The sequence below is a fragment of the Sminthopsis crassicaudata genome, chromosome 5 (genome assembly GCF_048593235.1).
Source record: "Sminthopsis crassicaudata isolate SCR6 chromosome 5, ASM4859323v1, whole genome shotgun sequence".
Taxonomy (NCBI): domain Eukaryota; kingdom Metazoa; phylum Chordata; class Mammalia; order Dasyuromorphia; family Dasyuridae; genus Sminthopsis; species Sminthopsis crassicaudata.
In genome coordinates this window covers 78,488,261-78,508,153 of record NC_133621.1, presented here as the reverse complement: position 1 = coordinate 78,508,153, position 19,893 = coordinate 78,488,261, and the positions used below count along the sequence as shown (strand labels likewise).

The 19,893-nt window shown below is 37.2% G+C and overlaps 1 protein-coding gene across 6 annotated transcripts in view; it reads right to left on the bottom strand.

Annotated features, from left to right (window-relative positions):
• The window catches only part of ADARB2 (adenosine deaminase RNA specific B2 (inactive)), a 651,356-nt gene that overhangs the window by 48,378 nt on the left and 583,085 nt on the right, over positions 1 to 19,893 (bottom strand). For all 6 annotated transcript variants that reach the window (XM_074267208.1, XM_074267213.1, XM_074267207.1 and 3 more), the window contains 2 exons: positions 13,296 to 13,464; positions 5,480 to 5,631 (listed from right to left, as the gene is read on the bottom strand). In XM_074267208.1, coding sequence (XP_074123309.1) covers positions 5,480 to 5,631; positions 13,296 to 13,464 — 321 coding nt within the window. The remainder of the gene's footprint in view (positions 1 to 5,479; positions 5,632 to 13,295; positions 13,465 to 19,893) is intronic.

Sequence of the window (19,893 nt, the reverse complement as noted above, 5' to 3'; positions counted from 1 at the left end):
TATAAAAATTATAATATAATTACAATATATATTTATTATATATTGTTATTGTATCTATTATAACAAACATTATAAGTCATGCTTATGCAGGGAACTCTGAGGATACAAGAAAGAGAATTCCCATTAAGATGACTGTGTATAAACAAGACAAAATAGGATAAATATGGGAGCCATTACTCTGTGAGAAGGAATTATTTTGGAGACGGGAGACAAAGAGACAAGCAGTCTCCCCAACCACTCTGTGGTTGAAAGATTTGAACTTTTCAGATGTGTATTCTGATAGCCTTCCTGGGATTGTAGTAGCTGATGGCAGTATTCTGCCTTGGGAGTGCAGAACCAAGTGAACTCTGTAATGAAAGGCAGATTCAGGGATCTACAGGGAGGCCCATAGCAAAGCTACAGCATGCTAAGGGGATTTTCTGAGTTAAACCTCAAAGGGATAACAGCAATAGGAAGCTGTGAATTATCCTTTTGTCACATATTCTCTCAAAGCTTGAGTTGGTCTTTTCTTGGACACTAAGTACTGATGGAAGTCTGGGTCATAGACTTAGAAAATGATTGTCAGGCTGGCTATGCCATAGCAAATGATGATGATGAAGGGAAGCACACTGGTGGGGGCCTCATGAGAACTATGGCATTAAAAAAGCAGCTTGTTCCATCTTCTAGCTATCTAGTGAAAACTCCAAAACCATCCTTAAAACTCTAAGGGGATATAATTGCTACAGTCTGGGGAAAGAGCCTATTAATCTTTGTGAGGACTGGGAAAGTTCCGAGCTTGTGCTACAGCAGAAACGACAATGTTCCTGATGCTCTTCCACCCATCCTAGATTCTTCCTGATAACTTTCTACTCTGTATTTGTCTTATACATATGCATATTATATAATACAATTAAATCTGAGCTCTTTGAGAGCAAAAGTTTATAATTGCCACAATTTTTATTCTCTTTGCTTAAGACAGGCTTGGCGCATTGTAAGCACTGAATAAGTGCTTGTTGACTGGTTAACTGTTTACCTTCAGAATAGTTTTTAGTATAAATATTGTAACAGTCTATGCTATAACTCTGTGGTATATGTGAGGGGAATGTCTTAGTACCTGTCATTTCTAAGAAAGCCATTAAGTGAGCCAACTGTACCTGTTCAATGAATCCCGGGATGTATCTGAGATTTTAAATTATATTAAACCATCCATCTTTAATGGAAAGTATAGTAGAGTTTGACTATGTTTTAATTGTGTCATCTTGAACATATTCTTTTACTTTACTAGAAATCCCTTTCTAGGCCAAAGTTTCCTCACTTGTAAAATAAAGCTCAAATATTTCATGAATTTAGGAATTCACAATCCATCTGAAGTGACCATTTGGTGCCTAATACACAGAGAGATATGGAAAACTTTCTGAATTCAAGCACCACTGTCAGAGCCAAGACACTTGCTAGTGAGTCATATGTTTTCTGTAGTTCTAACCCTGTGCTCTAGTGAATCCTACTAGAAGGGTCAGAGACCAAAATGACAACAAGAAACTGAATACACTTGAAAGACTTTTACTCTCCCAGAGTCAGAAGTCTTAGATTGTATTTTTATAGTGGCAAAAAGTAAGGATGAAAATGAAAGCCATTTCCAAGTAGCTGGATAAGTGACCACATTTTGCAGTTTTTAAAAATGGCTATTTTATATCATGTAGACATAGGTCATGTATATTTACAAAAAGCGCTTCACTTTTCTACTTTTTCTCCAAGAGTTCATTAAGCTTTACATTGCATTTTCTGCTCATCTAAGCCAAGAAATTCTTCCATACACTTTGCATTTCTTTTTGAAAGAAGCTTATTTTAAGCTTTTCCATATTGCCTGTTGGTGCTTTTCAATAACCTCCCAACCCTCTCCCCTTCACCCATAGACAGGCATTCAGTTCCTTTCATTCAGAATGCTATGCACATAACAGGCACTTGATAAATATTTATTCTATTGAATTTAGGCAACCACCTTTGATTTTAGAGCCTTCCCCCAAGTCATTGTGTTATCTCTCTTGTATCTACTCATAAATGTATCTACATGTAAATGTGTCCTTCATTTGCCATCAGTCATTATGCTTGGTTTTAACTCCAATATCATGACCATGGTGCACCCTCCTCCCTGGGCCCACCCCCCTTTTCCAAGCTTATCATCAAGAAACTCATCATCACAGAGAGAATTTCTATTTTGGTACTTATATCTCATCAGTACCCTTGCCACTTCTGCTTCTCTGACCAGAGGTACAAACAAAAATCTCTTCTTGTACCTCCTATTATATAAGGCTCCAAATCACAGCCATCGCTTCATTTGCCCCCAAAATGAGTCTATATCATTTTCCTACTTCCCAGGCTGAGGATGAGTTTTGTAAAGTACTTAGCACAGTGCCTGACATATACTAGATGTATTTCAAATAATTATCATTTCTATTATTATTACTTTGTAATACCTCTTCCCAATCTAGGGTGTGATCATGTCTCTCAGTTACTCAGAAAAAACTGACTCTGCTTAAGTTTTGACTCTATCAATGCCCCTTCCCCCCAACTGGATACCTTCTGGCACTGCCTTGACTTCTCAGCTTTCTTTTTGTGTAGTGTCTTCCCTATTAGACTGTAATCACCTTAAAGTCAGGGATTGTTGGTATCTAGCACATAGTAGGGTTTTAATAAATCTTTAACGTATGATGTAAGCTCCTTGAGGGCAGGAATTGTTTCACTTCTGTCTTTATATAACCATTGCCTAGCGTATGTTGTTGTTTTTCTATCAATTTAGTCATCTCCAAGTCTCCAAGACCCTTTTTGGGGTTTTCTCAGTAAAGATATCAAAGTTGTTTGCCATTTCCTTCTTCAGCTCATTTTACAAATTAGGAAACTGAGATAAATAAGGTTAAGTGACTTGCCTGGGGCCATACAGATAGTCTGTGTCTGAGAGCAGATTTTAATTTAGAAAGAGGAGTCTTCCTGATTTCAGGTCCATTGTGTCACATAGCTACCCTGGATAGCATATAGTAGATACTCAATAAATGCTTATTGGTCCCTTAATTGATTAACATTTTATTTTCTCTTTCTACTTGCCCAGTCTGATGCTTCCATTTTCAAAGGAAATGAACATCTTGAGAAAATGGAGAAATAAACTATATAATTCTAACAGGGTGCCATTAATAAGTATGTAACATCCTTGAATCCAATCTGAAAATTGGTGATTTCAGTAAAATATTCATAGGCATTTAAAAAAATCATCATGCTAGTGGCCTTAGTATCTAGTGTACCAAGAGTATAAAATGTGTTCCTTGAAGGAGTAAGGATTAGAAACCATACACAGACCCTGCCCAGGAAAGCAGGATTATATATATATATATATATATATATATATATATATATATATATACACACACACACACACACACACACACAAACACATATACATATATATTTAAATGTGTGTATGTGTTTATGCAATTTATTATAGGTTTTCACAGGGTTTGGGGGAGGGGTGGGGCAGGGAAATCCTAATCTCTGTGTCTTGGTTAGGCAAATATATTTGAACAGTACACTATATTCAATAATAAGAAAGTTAACTTAAAATAGTTTCGATATTTATTAGAAGTTAATAATCACAGTTTATATTACACTTAAGAAGAAGTATTTTGTCTTCTGATTCTTTTTTGTTCTTTCATTTGTTCCCCAAACTCTTGAGAGTTTGCTCTAGTTGGTTTGGTAACTATTGGGGAAACAATACAAAAAAATGATACCAAAACCTTAGTTTTCTATATAACTTCATTCCATATTCAATTCCATATTCATTTTGGGAACATGTGCCATTGATAAAGATGACTGGGAAGAATAGAATGTGGTTGGTATGGCACATTTCATTTTTGATAGTAGATACTGATCAGTTCCAAGAGAACCCTTCTTCACCCCCAAATAGATTGTACAAAAAAACCATTGATCTAGGTCTGTAAGGGGTCTTAGAAGTCATCCAGTCAAACTGCTTCATTTTATACAAGGGGAAATTGAAGCCTAGAATGATTAAATGACTTGAATGAGATCACACAGGTAAACATTATTTTCATAGAGGAAATATAGTTGATGTATCACTGAGATGACTTGAAAATGGATTCTTTCTTTCCATCCCAAAACAAATCTCCTAAATGTCTCTGACTTAGTTGTAAAAATTGCACTTGCTTCTCCTCCAGTCCCTTAGTGGAAATAAACATTTCTCTAGTTGCCTCACTCAGCATGTACTTTCATCCATATTGTTGGAGATTAGGATAGACAAGGTTATAATTACAACTGACAAATTAAGGGAAGAATTACAGAGGTAAAAGTATTTTTATAGTAACAAAAATGGAAACAAAGTGGATGCCCCTTGTTGGGGAATAGCTAAATGTGGAATATTTTTGTAATGAAATTAGTTATGCATTATTAAAGATAAAGAATATGAACATAGAGTATACACTTCTTTAAATTTTGTTGAATTAAAAGGGGGTAGCTTGCTGGATAGAGGAGGGAGAATGCCTTTCCAAATTTATCTAATGTAAAAATAAAAATTTAATACAATACATTTTAAAAACTTGATGGATTTAATTCTGAAAAGCTTGAGATGTACTATTTGAATGGATGAAATATGAAGTGAGAAAAGTAAAAATATATAAAGACTAGAAATGCAGTGAGTATGTCATCAAAAGAAAGTTAAGACTCTGAAGTATAAAAGCCAAACTTAATCAGAAGAAAAGATGAAATATATCTCCTTCTCTGTAGAGTGGAAGAATGAACACAAAATGTTGTGTAAGCTGTTGTATAGTGCAGCAATTGGTTTTGATGACCTGTTTTTCTTTGTTATAATAATAGTAGCATTTACATAGCACTGTGAGGTTTGCAGACACTTAAAATAGCATCTATTTGATCCTCACAAGACATTTGTGACATATGAAAATGCTATTATTATTATTATTCCCATTTAAAGATGAGGAAATCAATGAAGAGAGAGAGAGAGGTTAAATGACTTGGGATCACTCAGTTAGCAAATGTCTGAGGAAGGACTCAAACTCAGTTCTTTCTTCCTCCAAGTCTAGAACTATGCCCACTGTGTCTCTCCACTGCTCTCCAAGGAGAATTCAATGGCACTAGTAATTGTGTCACATATGAAAATAATTCTGGTGTCCACAAAATTGATAAGTAAACATTTTTCCTAATTAAATATTTACCTAAAAACCTTTTTTGGTCTCAATTACAAGGTGATTTCTGAGCAAACAAAAGACAAAAAAATCTATAAAGTACTTCTATAATTCTCTTTTATGAATGTAGAATATGTCCTAATAAAGAAGTAGATATCAGAGAGACTTACACACATGTGTGTGAAACAAACGATGATGATGATGAAGACAAATGGCCACAATGATGGTGATTTTTGGTATGTGTGTAGCTGGGGTGCTTGCACTCTTTGGGAGGAGAAGTGTTAAAAGTGGTTTCTTACAGTCAGTTGTGATTTCATAGGGAGAGTTGAGGCGTGCGTCTCCACAGGGAGAGGTGTTCACATACAGGTGAAATAGGATGTTCTCTTTCAGCCGAAATCCTCCCTCTTTCAATTGTATGAAGATGGATCGTTCTGTGTCCTCTCGCTGTTTGCTACGATCATAAAGAGGTTCCAGGTCATTTTGAGTGCTCCAAGTCAGAAACATTCCTACTAGGCAAATGGCTCTGTTTTTTCCTCTTCTTTCCACCCTCTCCACCCCTCACTCCACCTCCCCCCTGAATTTTTTTTTCTTCTGAATCATATTTTTCTCTTGTGACAAATCCTCTGAAATATTTAGCAGCCCTGCTGCTTGGAGTGAGACAAGCTGATCAGAGCTGCCAATGCATTCTGCACCCTGGGGTAAAGTTTAACTTGGCGGGTTTATCTTTTTCCATAGTTTGGTTTTCCTCATAGACACTGACCAGGATCTATGCTACTTTTCTGTGTATTTACACAGCTCCTGATTAGAATAAACAGCTTTTAAATCTGGCTCTGCCTAATGGCAGTGGGGATTGAGTTTAAATAATGAAAAGAGAAAAGGAATCCTAAAGACTTAGCCTGAACTGACAGGCAGAGCTACAGGGAAGAAATAGTAACTGTCAGGACTTTAATATATAGATTTCCCCTTTCTTTTCGCACCCAACCATGACCAAGGATATATAGACTCAAAGAAACCACAGTTTCCTTTTGGATATTTGATGGATTTGATTTTTTATCCTTGAAAAAAACTGCCTCTACTCAAAAAGCTATTTAAGTTACAGGAGGGAAGCTCACAGTTAGTCAGTAAGCATTTATTAAATTCCTACTATGTGTCAGGCATTGTGCTATGTATTAGGGATACAAAGAAAGGCAAAAACAGTCTAATGGTGGAGACAACATGCAAACAACCATGTACAGACAAGATGTTTCTGTCTGTCTGTCTACCTCCCTACCTCCCTACTTCTCTATCTGTCTTCCTATCTACCTGTACTTATCTGTCTGTCATCTATCAGTCAATCCATCTATCTTCTCATTATCTATCGATCTATCATCTATCAATCAATCATCTATCAATCACCTATCTATCTATCATCTATAGATCTACCATGTATCTTTTGATCTATATTTATATATGTTTGTATACATACACATATGATTAACTGGGAGATAATAGACAGAAGGAAGACACCAGCATTAAGGAGATTCAAAAAGCTTTTTTTTATAGGAAGTGAGATTTGAGGTGGGTCTCGAAAGAAGCCAGGAGGTGGAGATGACAAGGGGAAGAATTTCGGGCATTGGGCCTGGAAAATGCAAATGCCTGGAGATGGGATGGCTTACTTGAGGATCAATGAGGATTGCAGAGCATACATGGGGAAGTAAGGTATAAGAAGACTTAAAAGGTAGAAGGGGTCCAGTTTGAGGCTTTCATGGTACATTCCATTTGCTGTTTTTTTCCCCACATGTACTATTTCATTAGAGAGTGTGGCATTGAAGATAGACACTAGACTTGGGGTCAGGATATGTGCATATCCTGAACATATGGAAAGCATATATGTGTGATCATAGGCAAGTCATATATCCTCTTGCTATTCTAGATGACAGTCTAAGATAAGGTATAGGGGGTCTGTGAACTTTTTAAAAAATCTTTTTTTGAAAACTATAATTCAATGTAATTGATTTCCTCTGTAATCCTAAATATGTTTTCTTATGTACTTAAAACCCTTATTCTGAGAAGTGGCCCATCATCAGACTGCCGGAGGGGAACTATGATACTAAAAGATAAAGGACCCTGCTCTAAAACTAAAAGTTATTGATGAATTGCTGATTTCCATTATTAGAGGGAGTTTCTCATAACACTGATACTTCCCTGTACAATGATGGAATCACAGTTCTTGACAAAGAAAAACCAGAAGTAAAGTAGGGAGACCTATTCATTATTCAGCCAATCAATATGTATTAAATGTGTATTAAGTAAAAGGATGCCTTGGTAGGCACTGGAGTGGATATAATAGTTCAATAAGACATGGTTCTTGCCCTCAAAAAGCCATTGTGATAATGGATTCTGTGTAAATGGGACCTGAGGTGTATCACTGGTTAAGAAATAAAATGTTTCTCCCCAGAAAATTGTTAAGGCGTATTGTGCACATATACATACCTAAATTTTAGAGCTGCATCATTCTTTAAATCATAAATCATAAATCCCACTTCGGGGATCATTTAGTTTATCTTTTCATTTTGTGAATAAAGAAGTTGAGTGATTTGTCCAATGTCACATAGGAAGTAAATATAAAAGGCTGGATTTGAACCCAAGTCCTCTGCCTCTAAGACTCAGTGCTCTTTTCACTGTACCACATGGTTTTCAACTGCAATAGCATTCATAGTCTTAAAAGTTTTATTTTATAGAAGAAAATAATCAATGCATCTTTTAATCTTTTGGCTTTCTCTGAGCTTGGTTGGGGCTAGGAACATGTGAAGAAGTTGTGGTTGAGCTTTTCATGAGAATTCTGGATCTAGTTTTTAAAAAAACTTTTTTCTTATTTTAGTGAGGATTTTCTGAAGAGAGATTGTACATTATAAAGGTTTTCTTTGTGCCCTGGACTCTGCTCACATCTATGAGGGAAGCATGAAATCTGAACCACAGACTCCTATGATTAGCAGTAGAAAATGGCTTTGAGACCATTTTTGTTTTGGAAATACCCCAGTGTTTCAGAATTCTTTCCTATTGAACATTTTCCTATTCTGTACATTTTGAAATATTTTCATTTGAGCAACTGGGATTCAGGATACACTCTTGTCTACATTTAAAAAGGCTTGTCAGCCTAACCCATATGGTTTATGGCTGTAAGCACCTGTCCACTTACTTGGCATAGTATGGTATCAGTAAAAGTCAGTTATTAGACTCAGCATGTCAAGAAAAAACAAGACAAGTGAATATAATATATTGTGAGGGCAAAATTGTTTACCATCAAGCAATTACTTTCTTTGAATATTTTCCATATTGTATTTGAGTTTATCTCCTTTTTGTTCAGTTTCCTTCCATGCTAATGGATTGTTCAAATGCATTAAGTATCTGTCTGATTGATTCCATTGACCACAAAATATTGGTGGAGTTGGTGGGATAAAATACTGGGAGGTTTTTGAATAGAGACAAGCAAGTAATTAAATCCAATGATTAAAGATTTGAAAGATTGATCCTGAGACTTCATGATCTCAAATCCAAGTAACTGGAAACTTTCTCTTCATTGTATACATTGAAATTCAGTGATAGATGTCTGCCTTGAAGAAGGCCTTTTTGCTTTCTGGTACAAGATTATCTTGAGCATGCTACAATTGAGCTTATGATGATATCCTTCCCTTAACCACAAGAGACTGGCTTTTGTAAAGGAATAACCACTGATTTTGGTATTAGTCTCCGCTCGTTACTTATATACTACGCATATAAGCATATACTTGGACAAATTGTTTCACATTTCTGACCACAATCTTTACCTTTCATTTGTCAAATAGGGATGATTATAATACCATGGAGAGAAGTAGCATGGTTTAGTGGAGGAAGGGAAAGAGGAAGGGAGGGAAGGAGAGAAGAAAAGAGGGAGAGAGGGGTAAAGAAGAATGGAGAAGCAGAGGGAGAGGGGAAGGGGAGAAAAGACAGGGGAGAGAAGGAAAGAGATTGAATTCCCTCAGTATTGCTGAGGATTGGATGCTGATCTTAATTGGTAGAAAGAATTTTTCACAATGGTATCATAGGTCTATCTTCTTATTCCCTCTGCCCCCAATACTTATACCATCTCCCTTAGGAGAAGATGTTGTGAGAATCAGATGAGAGCATGCATGTATGAGAAGGACTTGATAAACCTAAAGTGGTAAATAAAAATCAGTTAATATTTAACTCCCTGTCTGGGGGAAGGGGCAAGAGTAAAAAAGCATGCAGAAAGAAAGTTCCTTGCTACATCCAGTGAGAGGTCCTATCTTCATGGTCAGCATTACGAATAGATAGGATGGGCACATGTAAGGTAATCTGAGAGATAAATATGTCTGACAGTGACTATGATGGGATAGAGAATTTCACAAGAAAAGCTTTTGAGTTGTAAAAGCTTTTTTTTCTTTAAGAAACTCACTTGGGAGGACTAGTACCTTAAACTACCATCAACTTATATTTTACTTTAGTTAGGAGTTAATGTTTACTAGCTAAGACAATGTAATATTTTAAAGTTTGCAAAGCTCATTAAGAGCTTTTATTATTATAATAATAATTATATTATTATATATTATTAAAGAATGTTTATTAAAAACACTGTCCCATTAAGTGCCAGTATTATTGTATGAGGTGTGGAAACTGAGTTTGGTAGAAGTTAAGGTACTTGCCCAGGGTCATTTGGCTAATTAGTGTTTGAGGCAAGATTTAAACAGATGCTCGCTCCATGCCTAGCATTTGATATACCTTTCTCATCTATCTCTCCCTTTAGATTACTTTAGAGATTTATGCATTTCATGGAATGTCAATATTGAAAAGAACTTGAAGAGCCATGAACTCCAATCCATTTGATATTATTTTATCTATGAGATATCCTATCATCCTTAACAAGATGTCTTCCTTCTGAAAACTTGCATACAGTGGAAACCCCTCACTCCTTCAGGGGCTTGCTTGGTTTTAGAAGCTAAAAATTCCCTTTGCAGCTTTTACCCATTGTTTCCACATCTGCTCTCTGGGATCAAACTAAACAAGGCTAAGTCCTTTTCTTTGATAAGTCAGATACTTAGAAATATCCATCATGTCCCCTATGTTATTTCTTTTTTTAAACAGCATTAGTACCTTCAACTGATTCTTATATTATAGCTAGATCCCAACTGATTCCAATAATGAAACTCCTGAAGTGGTCACATGTATTCAAATTCACACTATTTGAAGATTGATTATATACATGATTATTGATTTGAGCCTGCAAATCATGTGATCACTTCAGGGGATTCATTATTTGCACGAATTGGTGTTTAGCAGTTGTAAATATCAACCAAAGCAGTGTGGTAAAATGAACAGAATCCTGAACTTGAAATAAAGTGTCCTGGGTTCAAATACTACCTCAGATGCTAAGTATTTGGGTTATTCTCAACAAGTCACCTAATTTCTCTGGTTTTAATTGTGTCACTTGTACAATAAACTTTGTTGGGCCCACTGATCTCCATTGAAATAGCATGAAATCTATGATCTCATGATTTGTGAGGGGAGATTCTCTATTACTATAGGTGAATCAGACAAGGAAAGGATGTGTTTTGGGGTTCAGAATAATTGGGAAAACGTTTTTGGAAATGGGATAAACTATGGAGAAAAGGGTGCTACAGAGGAGAAATGGAGACAGGACTTAGGGACTTAGTGGGAGGCTCCCACCAAGAAGCCCAACTTCTCAGATTTATCTCAGGCAGGTCCTGTACCCTCTGAAATTCTGGTAAAAGTAAAATGAGGTGTTCTTTGCATTTGTGTGAGGATCATGATTTCTTATGCAGATATTGATTATATAATCTTATACTTCAATCAAACAATGTCACAATCATTAGATGGTTGACATTCATAGTCATTATTGATTTGGGGTGTATTTGGTCTTTTTATTTTGGTATGAAAAATAAATTATCATTAATCTCATTTCCCTAATATTTATAGAACTCATCTTGCCCTCCCCATCAGAGAATAGATGGTTCTTTTTTAAATCATATAAACTATGTGGGAAAATACAGCATGTATGCTAAAATCCTTCCATAAACACAATATAACTCTGGGCAAATCATTTCCTCTCTCTGAGCCTCAGTTTTCTCATCAGTTTTACTTAATCTGTACAACAACATTGTTAAACTTGATGGCTTCTAAGGTCTCTTCCAGCTCTAAATCTGTAATCTTTATTATTATTATATTATTATTAATATATGATTATTATTTATTATAACCCCAAATCAGTCTTTGTTTCATTATTATTCTGCAGCTACTTGAGAGGTACATCAGACGTGCTTATTCTTACTTTTCTTAAAACATTCATGTTCTCTGTGGGTATCTGTCTGTCTCTCTGTCTCTCTCCCCCTCTTTCCCTCTTTTTCTCTCTCTCCCTCTTGCTCTTCATTTCTCTCCTTTCTCCCTCCCCCCTTCTCTTCTCCTCTGTCTCTTAAAGGAGATTTTATAAATCCAACTGCTCAAAGCCAAGGGAGAAATGCAGGTGTTCATCCCATTTCTAAATGTAGAGGCTGAGCTCATACAAACATCTGCTTTACAATTTCAGGATGCAGATATGGGTTTCCCTTCTTCTTTCCAGCTTGCCCCAACTTTCTTCCTCATTGTACTGTGGGATGCCATGAGGAATTGGGCTAATTTCTTTTCAGGAACTTTCTACCAATAGACCTACCCAGCTATGGAGGTCTCTAGCCCTTGGAAGAACAGCCTAGTAATCTGCCATCCTAGGAAATTGTTCAAGCTGCTCTGTGGAGCTCTTTCAATGTATTGAAGCGGAATATTCCTCAGCCTTTCTACTGTTGCATTAGCTTCCCTATTAGGTATGAATCTTCCTCAGTGTTTGACAGTGACAGAAATCAGTTGACCAGTGTATAGGGACCCTTTCATGACCCGTTCAGAATTCCCAGAGCCTCGAGGCCATGTGGAACCATAAGTCTGATTGGAAATGACTGCAATTTCAGCCCAGCCCAGCATATCTATCTATGTTGACTTGGCATCCCTCCAGAGTCCAAATGAAAGTTTACCAGGGAGAAGGTAACATTGATCCAAATAACATAACAGTGTAACGGAACATGCTTTGAAGCAGGATCGATGCAATTATATTTTTCAGAGAGAGTAATAGCTCTTGTCTCCCAAGAGACAGTAGTGCAGGTTTTTGTTTTTTTGTTTTTAACATAAGGCAGTTCTGAGATTAATAACAGAGAGGTGAAAATAATGATTTCCATTAAAGCCAAACTGAAGGAGGTGTGGAATATATAAGAAGAGACTCTTGATTCCGCTTGTTTGCCAGTGTCCAGCTGGATCCAGAGCAAATTGATCCCATTTGTTTAATAAATTTTCCTAGTCTCTCTTGTGGGTGGAATGATTAATCAACCAGTGAAATACCTCAACTGGAAGTTAACTGGATATAAAAAGATGGGATAAAACATTAAATTTAAAAGAGTATCTGTGTCTGATACTCACTTCCAGTCATTTCATCTCTTGTCTAAGATGGTGTTTTTAGTATTATGGAGAAAGAGCTCTAATTGCCCATGCTTGGATCCCTAGGTGGCTGTATTCTTAACATGACTTCTGTCCTTTGGAGAAGATTTTAATGACAAATACCACTGAAGCGTGAATGCAGGGTGTGTGTGTGTGTGTGTGTGTGTGTGTGTGTGTGTGTGTGTGTGCATGAAGCTTGAAAATTGCCTGCTGAAATAATTCATTGTCAGGAGATAGTCATTATTAGGGAAAAGAAATGCCAGGAAATGAGCAGGATGACCAGTCTTTCAATCTTTCACCAGTCCCTCATGGTAATACAGCTGGTGCTCAAAGAGTCATCAATAGGCTTAATAAGAATGTATAACTTTATGATTTGGATCTAATCATTAGGGATGGAAAATCTGCCAGAACAACAAAAAAAAGCCACCTGATCCTGTTCTGTGGAATAATGACGTCTGGTTTTCTCTGGGTATTAGGGCACACATCAGCCTAAGACATATAAACACTGTCATAAAGGAACTGTGAGTTCAGATGTCCAGAGGACAGATTTGTTCCAAGAAAGACCATAAAGCATTTCTCAGGTATCAAGAGCGTTCAATTTACCTGAGGTGCAGCTCCAGCTGTGAGTAGAGGAAGTAAACAAATGCTCTCCTCGCCACAATCTCAGCGTGGCAGTCATTGACCACGAGTCCCTGGTCATTGATGTATTCTCCATTTATGCACTTGGTGCCCGATGACAGTGCAATTACCTGAGCATGCCTAACATCCAAGCCTGTGGAAACAGACACAGAGAAGAACTTTCAAAATTGTGGGAGAGCTCTTTGGAACCCTTGCCTTTGAAGGAGTAGTGGAAGCAACTGGGTATGGGGGAAGGAGAATTGGATGTGAGGATGAAGAGGTAGGTTTCAATTTTAGCTCTGATGCTGACTAGCTCTATGGTGATGAAAAAATGACCTACTTAAGCTCAGTCCTTGATTTCTCTGACTGTAATATGGAGACAGTTTATGTGTGTGTGTGTGTGTGTGTGTGTGTGTGTGTTCTATCTTTCAGAGTTGATGATAGATTTTGGAAACTTTTAAACTGTACAAATGTGAATTTTTATTAACCTACTCACTCATATTCCTTCAGCCTCAATTTATCTTAGTGCTCTCAAACTGAAAAAGGATCTGTATTCAGGCAACAAAAGTAAAAGGTCAGCATTTTGTCTCAAAAGTTATCTACAAAAAATCTTGTAGTTACATCAGTTGGTGATGAAAACAATAAATATTACTGATGGATTAAGTGGCTCCTGGGTTGTGGGAGATACTTTTTGGAGGCCTTCCTTTCCATCTTCCTTATAATATGGCTATTGTCATCCTGTCACTGAAAATCCCTTAATAAGTTTTCATTTGTAAGGTACTCATGTTGCAAAGATAAAAAGCACACTGAATTTAAATCTCAGCATGAATATCTAGATCAAAGCTATAAAAACCTTGTTCTGGTTTTTGTCACATTTGACTCTTTGGGACACCATTTTGTGTTCTCTTGGCAAAAATACTGGAAAGGTTTGCCATTTCCTTCTCCTGTATAAAAATCTAGGTTTGGCTTATTCCTTGAGGGCAATTGGTCATTTTCCTGGATGTCTGTAGGTGGTCTTCTATATTTTGAGCTTGGGATTATGATAGAGGTGGGAACGGGAATAAAGGAAAAGAGGCAGGACTGGATAATGGCCACCATGGAAACCCAGTCCAAGGGTCTGGAATCCTGGAAATGATCCCAAATCATTAGTCACAGAATGATTCATTCTGTCCAAGACCCCATACTAAAGATAGGAAAATGATATTGCTGTAGTGTCTGCTTTGTAGGGGGTTTCCCTTTTACATTATGGTCTTCTATCTCTCTTTGCCATGAGACTCATCAAGATGGTAGATTGTTGCTGTCTGAGATCCATGTCAAAGATGGCTTGGTCTACTCAGCTAAATTCATAATCTGAAGTTCAAGACAAAGTGTCAATAGGAGATAGGGTATTTTGTAATATTAATAGTCCCACTTCACCTTTCAAGGTAGGATTCCTCAGAACAATAAGAGAAAAATAAAGCTCGGAATCAGAGTTGGAGTTCAAAGTTTGGGCAATCAGCTAGATGAAAACCACAATGCTTTCCAGCTTTTCAGTTTGTAAACTAGACTGACCAAAATTTTATAAAATATGCAGGTTGTAGAATAATATATTGTATGCCATCCAGTCTTGAGTTGCCTGCTTTTCTGATTTACCTGGCTTAACTGGGATTTATATTGAAACATGAGCAAATCTCTAAATCTTTAGAATAGAAGGTTCGGTGTTTTTAAAGAACTTGGACGCATGATATATTATATGAACATCCATCTGTATGTATCCTAAGAGCACTTGTAAAGAGTATCACATTGACAATAAGGTCTACCTCTGTATTGAAGAAGAGTAAACCGTATTGATCCAAGGCCTAAGACCAGCCCACTTGAGTTGCTGCTGAATGCTTTGCCAAATATGTCCCCATTCAGCGTGATATTACACTGATTGATTTTGGGGAGGAGAACTGGAGGGAGGTGGGTATGTGGGAAAGGGATGGCAAAACCTCTCTAAATTATTTGGCCCCAGTGACATCTCATCGATGAATAGCCAAGTAGCAGGCCAACTTGAATTTTTATTGAGAACTATAATCACTTATTACAGGACACCCATCCAGTAAGATATCCAAAGTGAAAACTTAGTAGAGATGTGATTAAGGCAAATAGCCTCAGGTGGGAGAATTCTGTGCTTCGAATATTAAAAACTTAGGCTCAGCTGGGAACAGAGTTTCTCTTGGTGAAATGTTTTATATACTCTTCTTGCTATACACATTCCCTCGGGACATCTGCTTTGCCTGTTCTCCTCATTTTTGCAACCATATTTTAGAAATGACGTTTATGCTACAGATTTCATAGAGAAAGAGACTCGCTTTTTACATGAAGAAAACATTGAATAATGTCCCAGACAATCAACAATGAAAATGAAACTGGTTTTCTAGTTCAAAATCACCAGGCTGTGTATTTCTTCTTAAAAACGATGGGACAAATGGAAGATAAGCAGCAGATCATAATGGTTTCCATTTTATTTAATAGCTCATTTCTAAGGAGCCTAATATCTTTTCCCAGCTCTTTGGGTTAGCATATGTAGATAGGAGCTCTTTCCCTCTATTCTCCTCTCAATTTCTTAAATTCCAAGAAGGAGCAGACTAACTGTTTCTTAAGGCTGAGATGAATGACACAGGTTCTTGGTGCATTGTAGCACTTGGATACATCCAGAAAGGATGGGAGCATGACTTGTGTGTGTGTTCCCTTAAGGGATCCTCAGTGGTCCACTTGGCCCATCCTTATGCAAACATTTGAAGTCTTTTTAATCTTGGTGGGATCTTTCAGAGGTCGTACTCTTGTTATAACCTTTGAGAACTTGAGCCACTTTTATGCTTTGCAGAGAAGGATTTTAGTAGAGTATTGAGTGAAAAAATCACTAGGGATGAAACTACAAAATCAAGACTCTACTGTTAAGGATGGAAGGAGTGAGTGTGAATGAGGCAGGGCAATATTAGTATCCATAAGGAGAGGGGCCTAAATGGTGCAGAGGTAAAATGGGATGAAGAGTAGTGAGAAATAAAGTTGGGGAAGCTTGATAACCAAACAAAACTCACTTGAGTATTTTTCTAAATAGACTGACCAATAAAGTTTATACTTGTCCTAAGGATCTCTAAAATTTTTCAATTAAAAGAATGAAATGTGACATGAATTATAGACTGGAGTATAGTGAAAGAGTACTGGAGTTGGTACTAGAGGATTTGGGTTTGAATTGCAGCCTGGCAACTTCCTCTTCCTCCACACTTACCTCTTCCTACCACTATTATCATACTACCATCACCACCATTACTACTACTACTACTACTACTACTACTACTACTACTACTACTACTACTACCACCACCACCACCACCACACCACTCTGCTGCTGCTGCTGCTACTACTACAGCTACATTGTTCTGTCATTCAATTATGTTAGTTATGTCTAATTCTTAGTGACCTCATGGATCATAAACACTAATACTGCCCATGGGGCGTTCTTGGCAAAAATATTATAGTGGTTTGTCATTTCTTACTCCAGTGGATTAAGGCATATGCAGTTAAATGACTTGCCCAGGGTCATACAATCAGTATGACCAGGCCAGATTTGAACTTTTTTTTCTGACTCCAGGTCCAGTGCTCTATCAATTGAACCACCTAACTACCTCCACTATTACTATATGACATTTGTTAACTCCCTTCATTTTTTTGGGCTTCTATAGTTTCTATAACTGCAAAATAAGAGCTTGAATGAGATGATCAAAGTTCCTGTGATTCTCAAGGGATTGAAGAAGAGTCATCATCCTATGGAATTATACTTAGCACTAGGCATGTAAAAATAAAAAAGCAGGACATTCCAGATTAGCAACAATTTCTTTAAAACAATTTTAGAAGTTAGAATCTTACTCATTTTGTATTCAGATACAATTCAGAGATTCAATTATAAAATTCAATTATAAAATTTTCCTTTGTTAAAACATTCCTTAAAAGTTTTCACATATATATTTATATATATATTTGGAACATATATTAGAGCATAAGCCCTCTGAAAGCAGGAAATATATTTTCTACTAAAGCTTTCTACATGGACAAATATAGTACTTGGCTTACAGAGACATTCAATGAAGTGCTATAGATTGCTTGAAATAAGCCTGTCTTTGGTACTCTTAGATGCTTGTGACTTCCCATTTTGTTTTAAAAACACTCTTTTTTCCCTGCCAGGTCAGCTTTGTAGGGCATACTTGGATCTCCTGCTGTTTTCCAAGTCTGCTTCTTGCCAAAGGCAGCGTATTGCTGCCATTCTTTCTTTTCTATTTGAAACAAAGGGATGTGCAAAGGGAAAATCACAGGAAAAACTCATGTCTTTGTTATTGAACATTTAATAATAACCACCTGCTGAATGTATGTATTGTCCAGAAGTTATGTGGATTCCGTAGTCCACAATTTAGTGCTTGATTAGAAACAATTTGATATCACTCTCTTAGTGTTGTTTTGGTATGCAAGATTTTTCTTTTCAAATGGATTGTAAATTGTTTGAGGGCAGGACCAGTTCTAAGATAGATTAATGGAACTGGAGTGAGCATGAAGTGACTTCAAATGTGGTTTCAGATCTTTACTAGTTGTGTGACTTTAGGCAAGTCACTTAACCTTTGCCTCAGTTTCCTCAACTGAGGTCCCTAATAAATGCTTCCTTTCCCCCCCCCCTTTTTTTTTTTTTTTTTACAATGATTAGCACAGTTTTTTAGCTTGTAGTGGATACTTAATTTGTTGATCACTTCTAGTCACATTCTATCTAGAACTTGAGTTCCAAAATTAAAATCTCCATGGCCCCTAGACAAATATGCGCATTTATACATGAACACAAACTAATATGTGAACAAAGAAAAATTTGAATTTTTTTTCCATTTTCATTTTGCTTTGAACAATGGTAGGAAAAATGATGGGAGAGAAGGGAAGAAGAGGTTAAGTAATAGTGAGGGAGAAAAGAGAAGGATTTTGAGCAAAAAGATGGGTAGGAGAAGTTAGTGGAATAACACATTAATTGATGATAAATGATTATTTATTGTTATTAAACAAAAACTTCAAAGTTGTAATGTATACATCAATCATTCAACAAGAGTTTAGGACCTACTGTGTGCCAACCACAGGGCTAGACAATGGTACAAAAGGGCTAGACAATAAGTACAAAAAATGAAATAATACTGACTCAAGATATGTGTTTACATTTGTCATTTCTCTGTTGGCCTGTTTTGCTAGCAAGGTTCACTTTATATTTAGTTTCCAGCTTTTTTTTTTCCTTTGGCAATACTGGCCCCACATTCAATGTCCATATACAGCTTTTCAGAGAGTTCATATTTCCATGGTGAGAATAATTAAAACCATTTTAAAAACAGGTTGGAAAGGAATTTAAATATGATCATAAAAAAACCAGTCATTCACCAGTGTCGTCTTGCCATCTGCCCTGTTGCTGTTGTCTTGCTTCTTCCTCCTGGGATTAGTCTATTTTTGCACCTGATCTCCAGAACCCTAATGCCAGATATTAGGAAGTTTAAGCCATTCAATTTTAGAACAATTGCCCTGGGGTTGAGTGACCTGGCTAGAGGACTGAGTGAACGGGAATTTACATTGGTCATCCTATCTAGGCAGTCTCCAAACCATACTTCACATATCATTCAGCTATTCACCTAAGCCATCTTGCCATCTGTTGTGGCAAATGGACCTTCTTCTACTCCAGCTCCTTTCTATGTCTTGCTCTGGGTATAGTAATCAAATGAATACCATTGTACAATTGATTTTGGAAAGGTATGTCAATGGGTTACATTATGGATTGACTCACCATTCTTGAGATTATCTCCAAACTAAGCATCCTGTCAACATTTATCTATTTGTATTAGAGTGTCCTTGGGAATTTTTGAGACCAAGGTCTATTTTACTTTATGTTTATATTCCTTGTATTTAGCATAATGCCTGACCTCTTTCTCCCTCCCTCTCTTTCTCCCTCCCTTTCTTTCTGCCTCCTCTCTTTCTCCCTTCTTCTCTTCCTCCCTTCCTTCCTCCCTTCCCTCCTTTCCTTCCTCCTTTCCTTCCCTTCCTTTCCCTTCCTTCCCTTGTTTTTTCTCTCCCTCCCTCCTTTCCCCCTTCCTTCCTCCCTTCCTCCCTCTCTCCTTTCCTCCTTTCCCTCCCTCCCTTCATCCTTTACTTCCCTTCCTTTCCCTCCCTCTATAACTTCCTTCTTCCTACCCTCCCTTCCCTCTCCCTCCCTCCCTCCCTTCCTCCCTCTCTCCTTTCCTCCTTTCCCTCCCTCCCTTCATCCTTTACTTCCCTTCCTTTCCCTTCCTCTATAACTTCCTTCTTCCTACCCTCCCTTCCCTCTCCCTCCCTCCCTTCCTCCCTTCTCCCTTCCTCCTTCCCCATCTTTCCTTCCTTTCCCTCCCTTCTCGGCAAAGAAACCACTTCTTCATGATCAGTCTTAAAGCACTCTCCTTGAATTACCTTCAATTATTATCATAAGCACATATGCTTTATTAGCCCCTCTCCTATCCCCTATTCCTATCCCTTGTTGAATGGAAACTATGTGAAGTCAGGAAATATTTTTGTC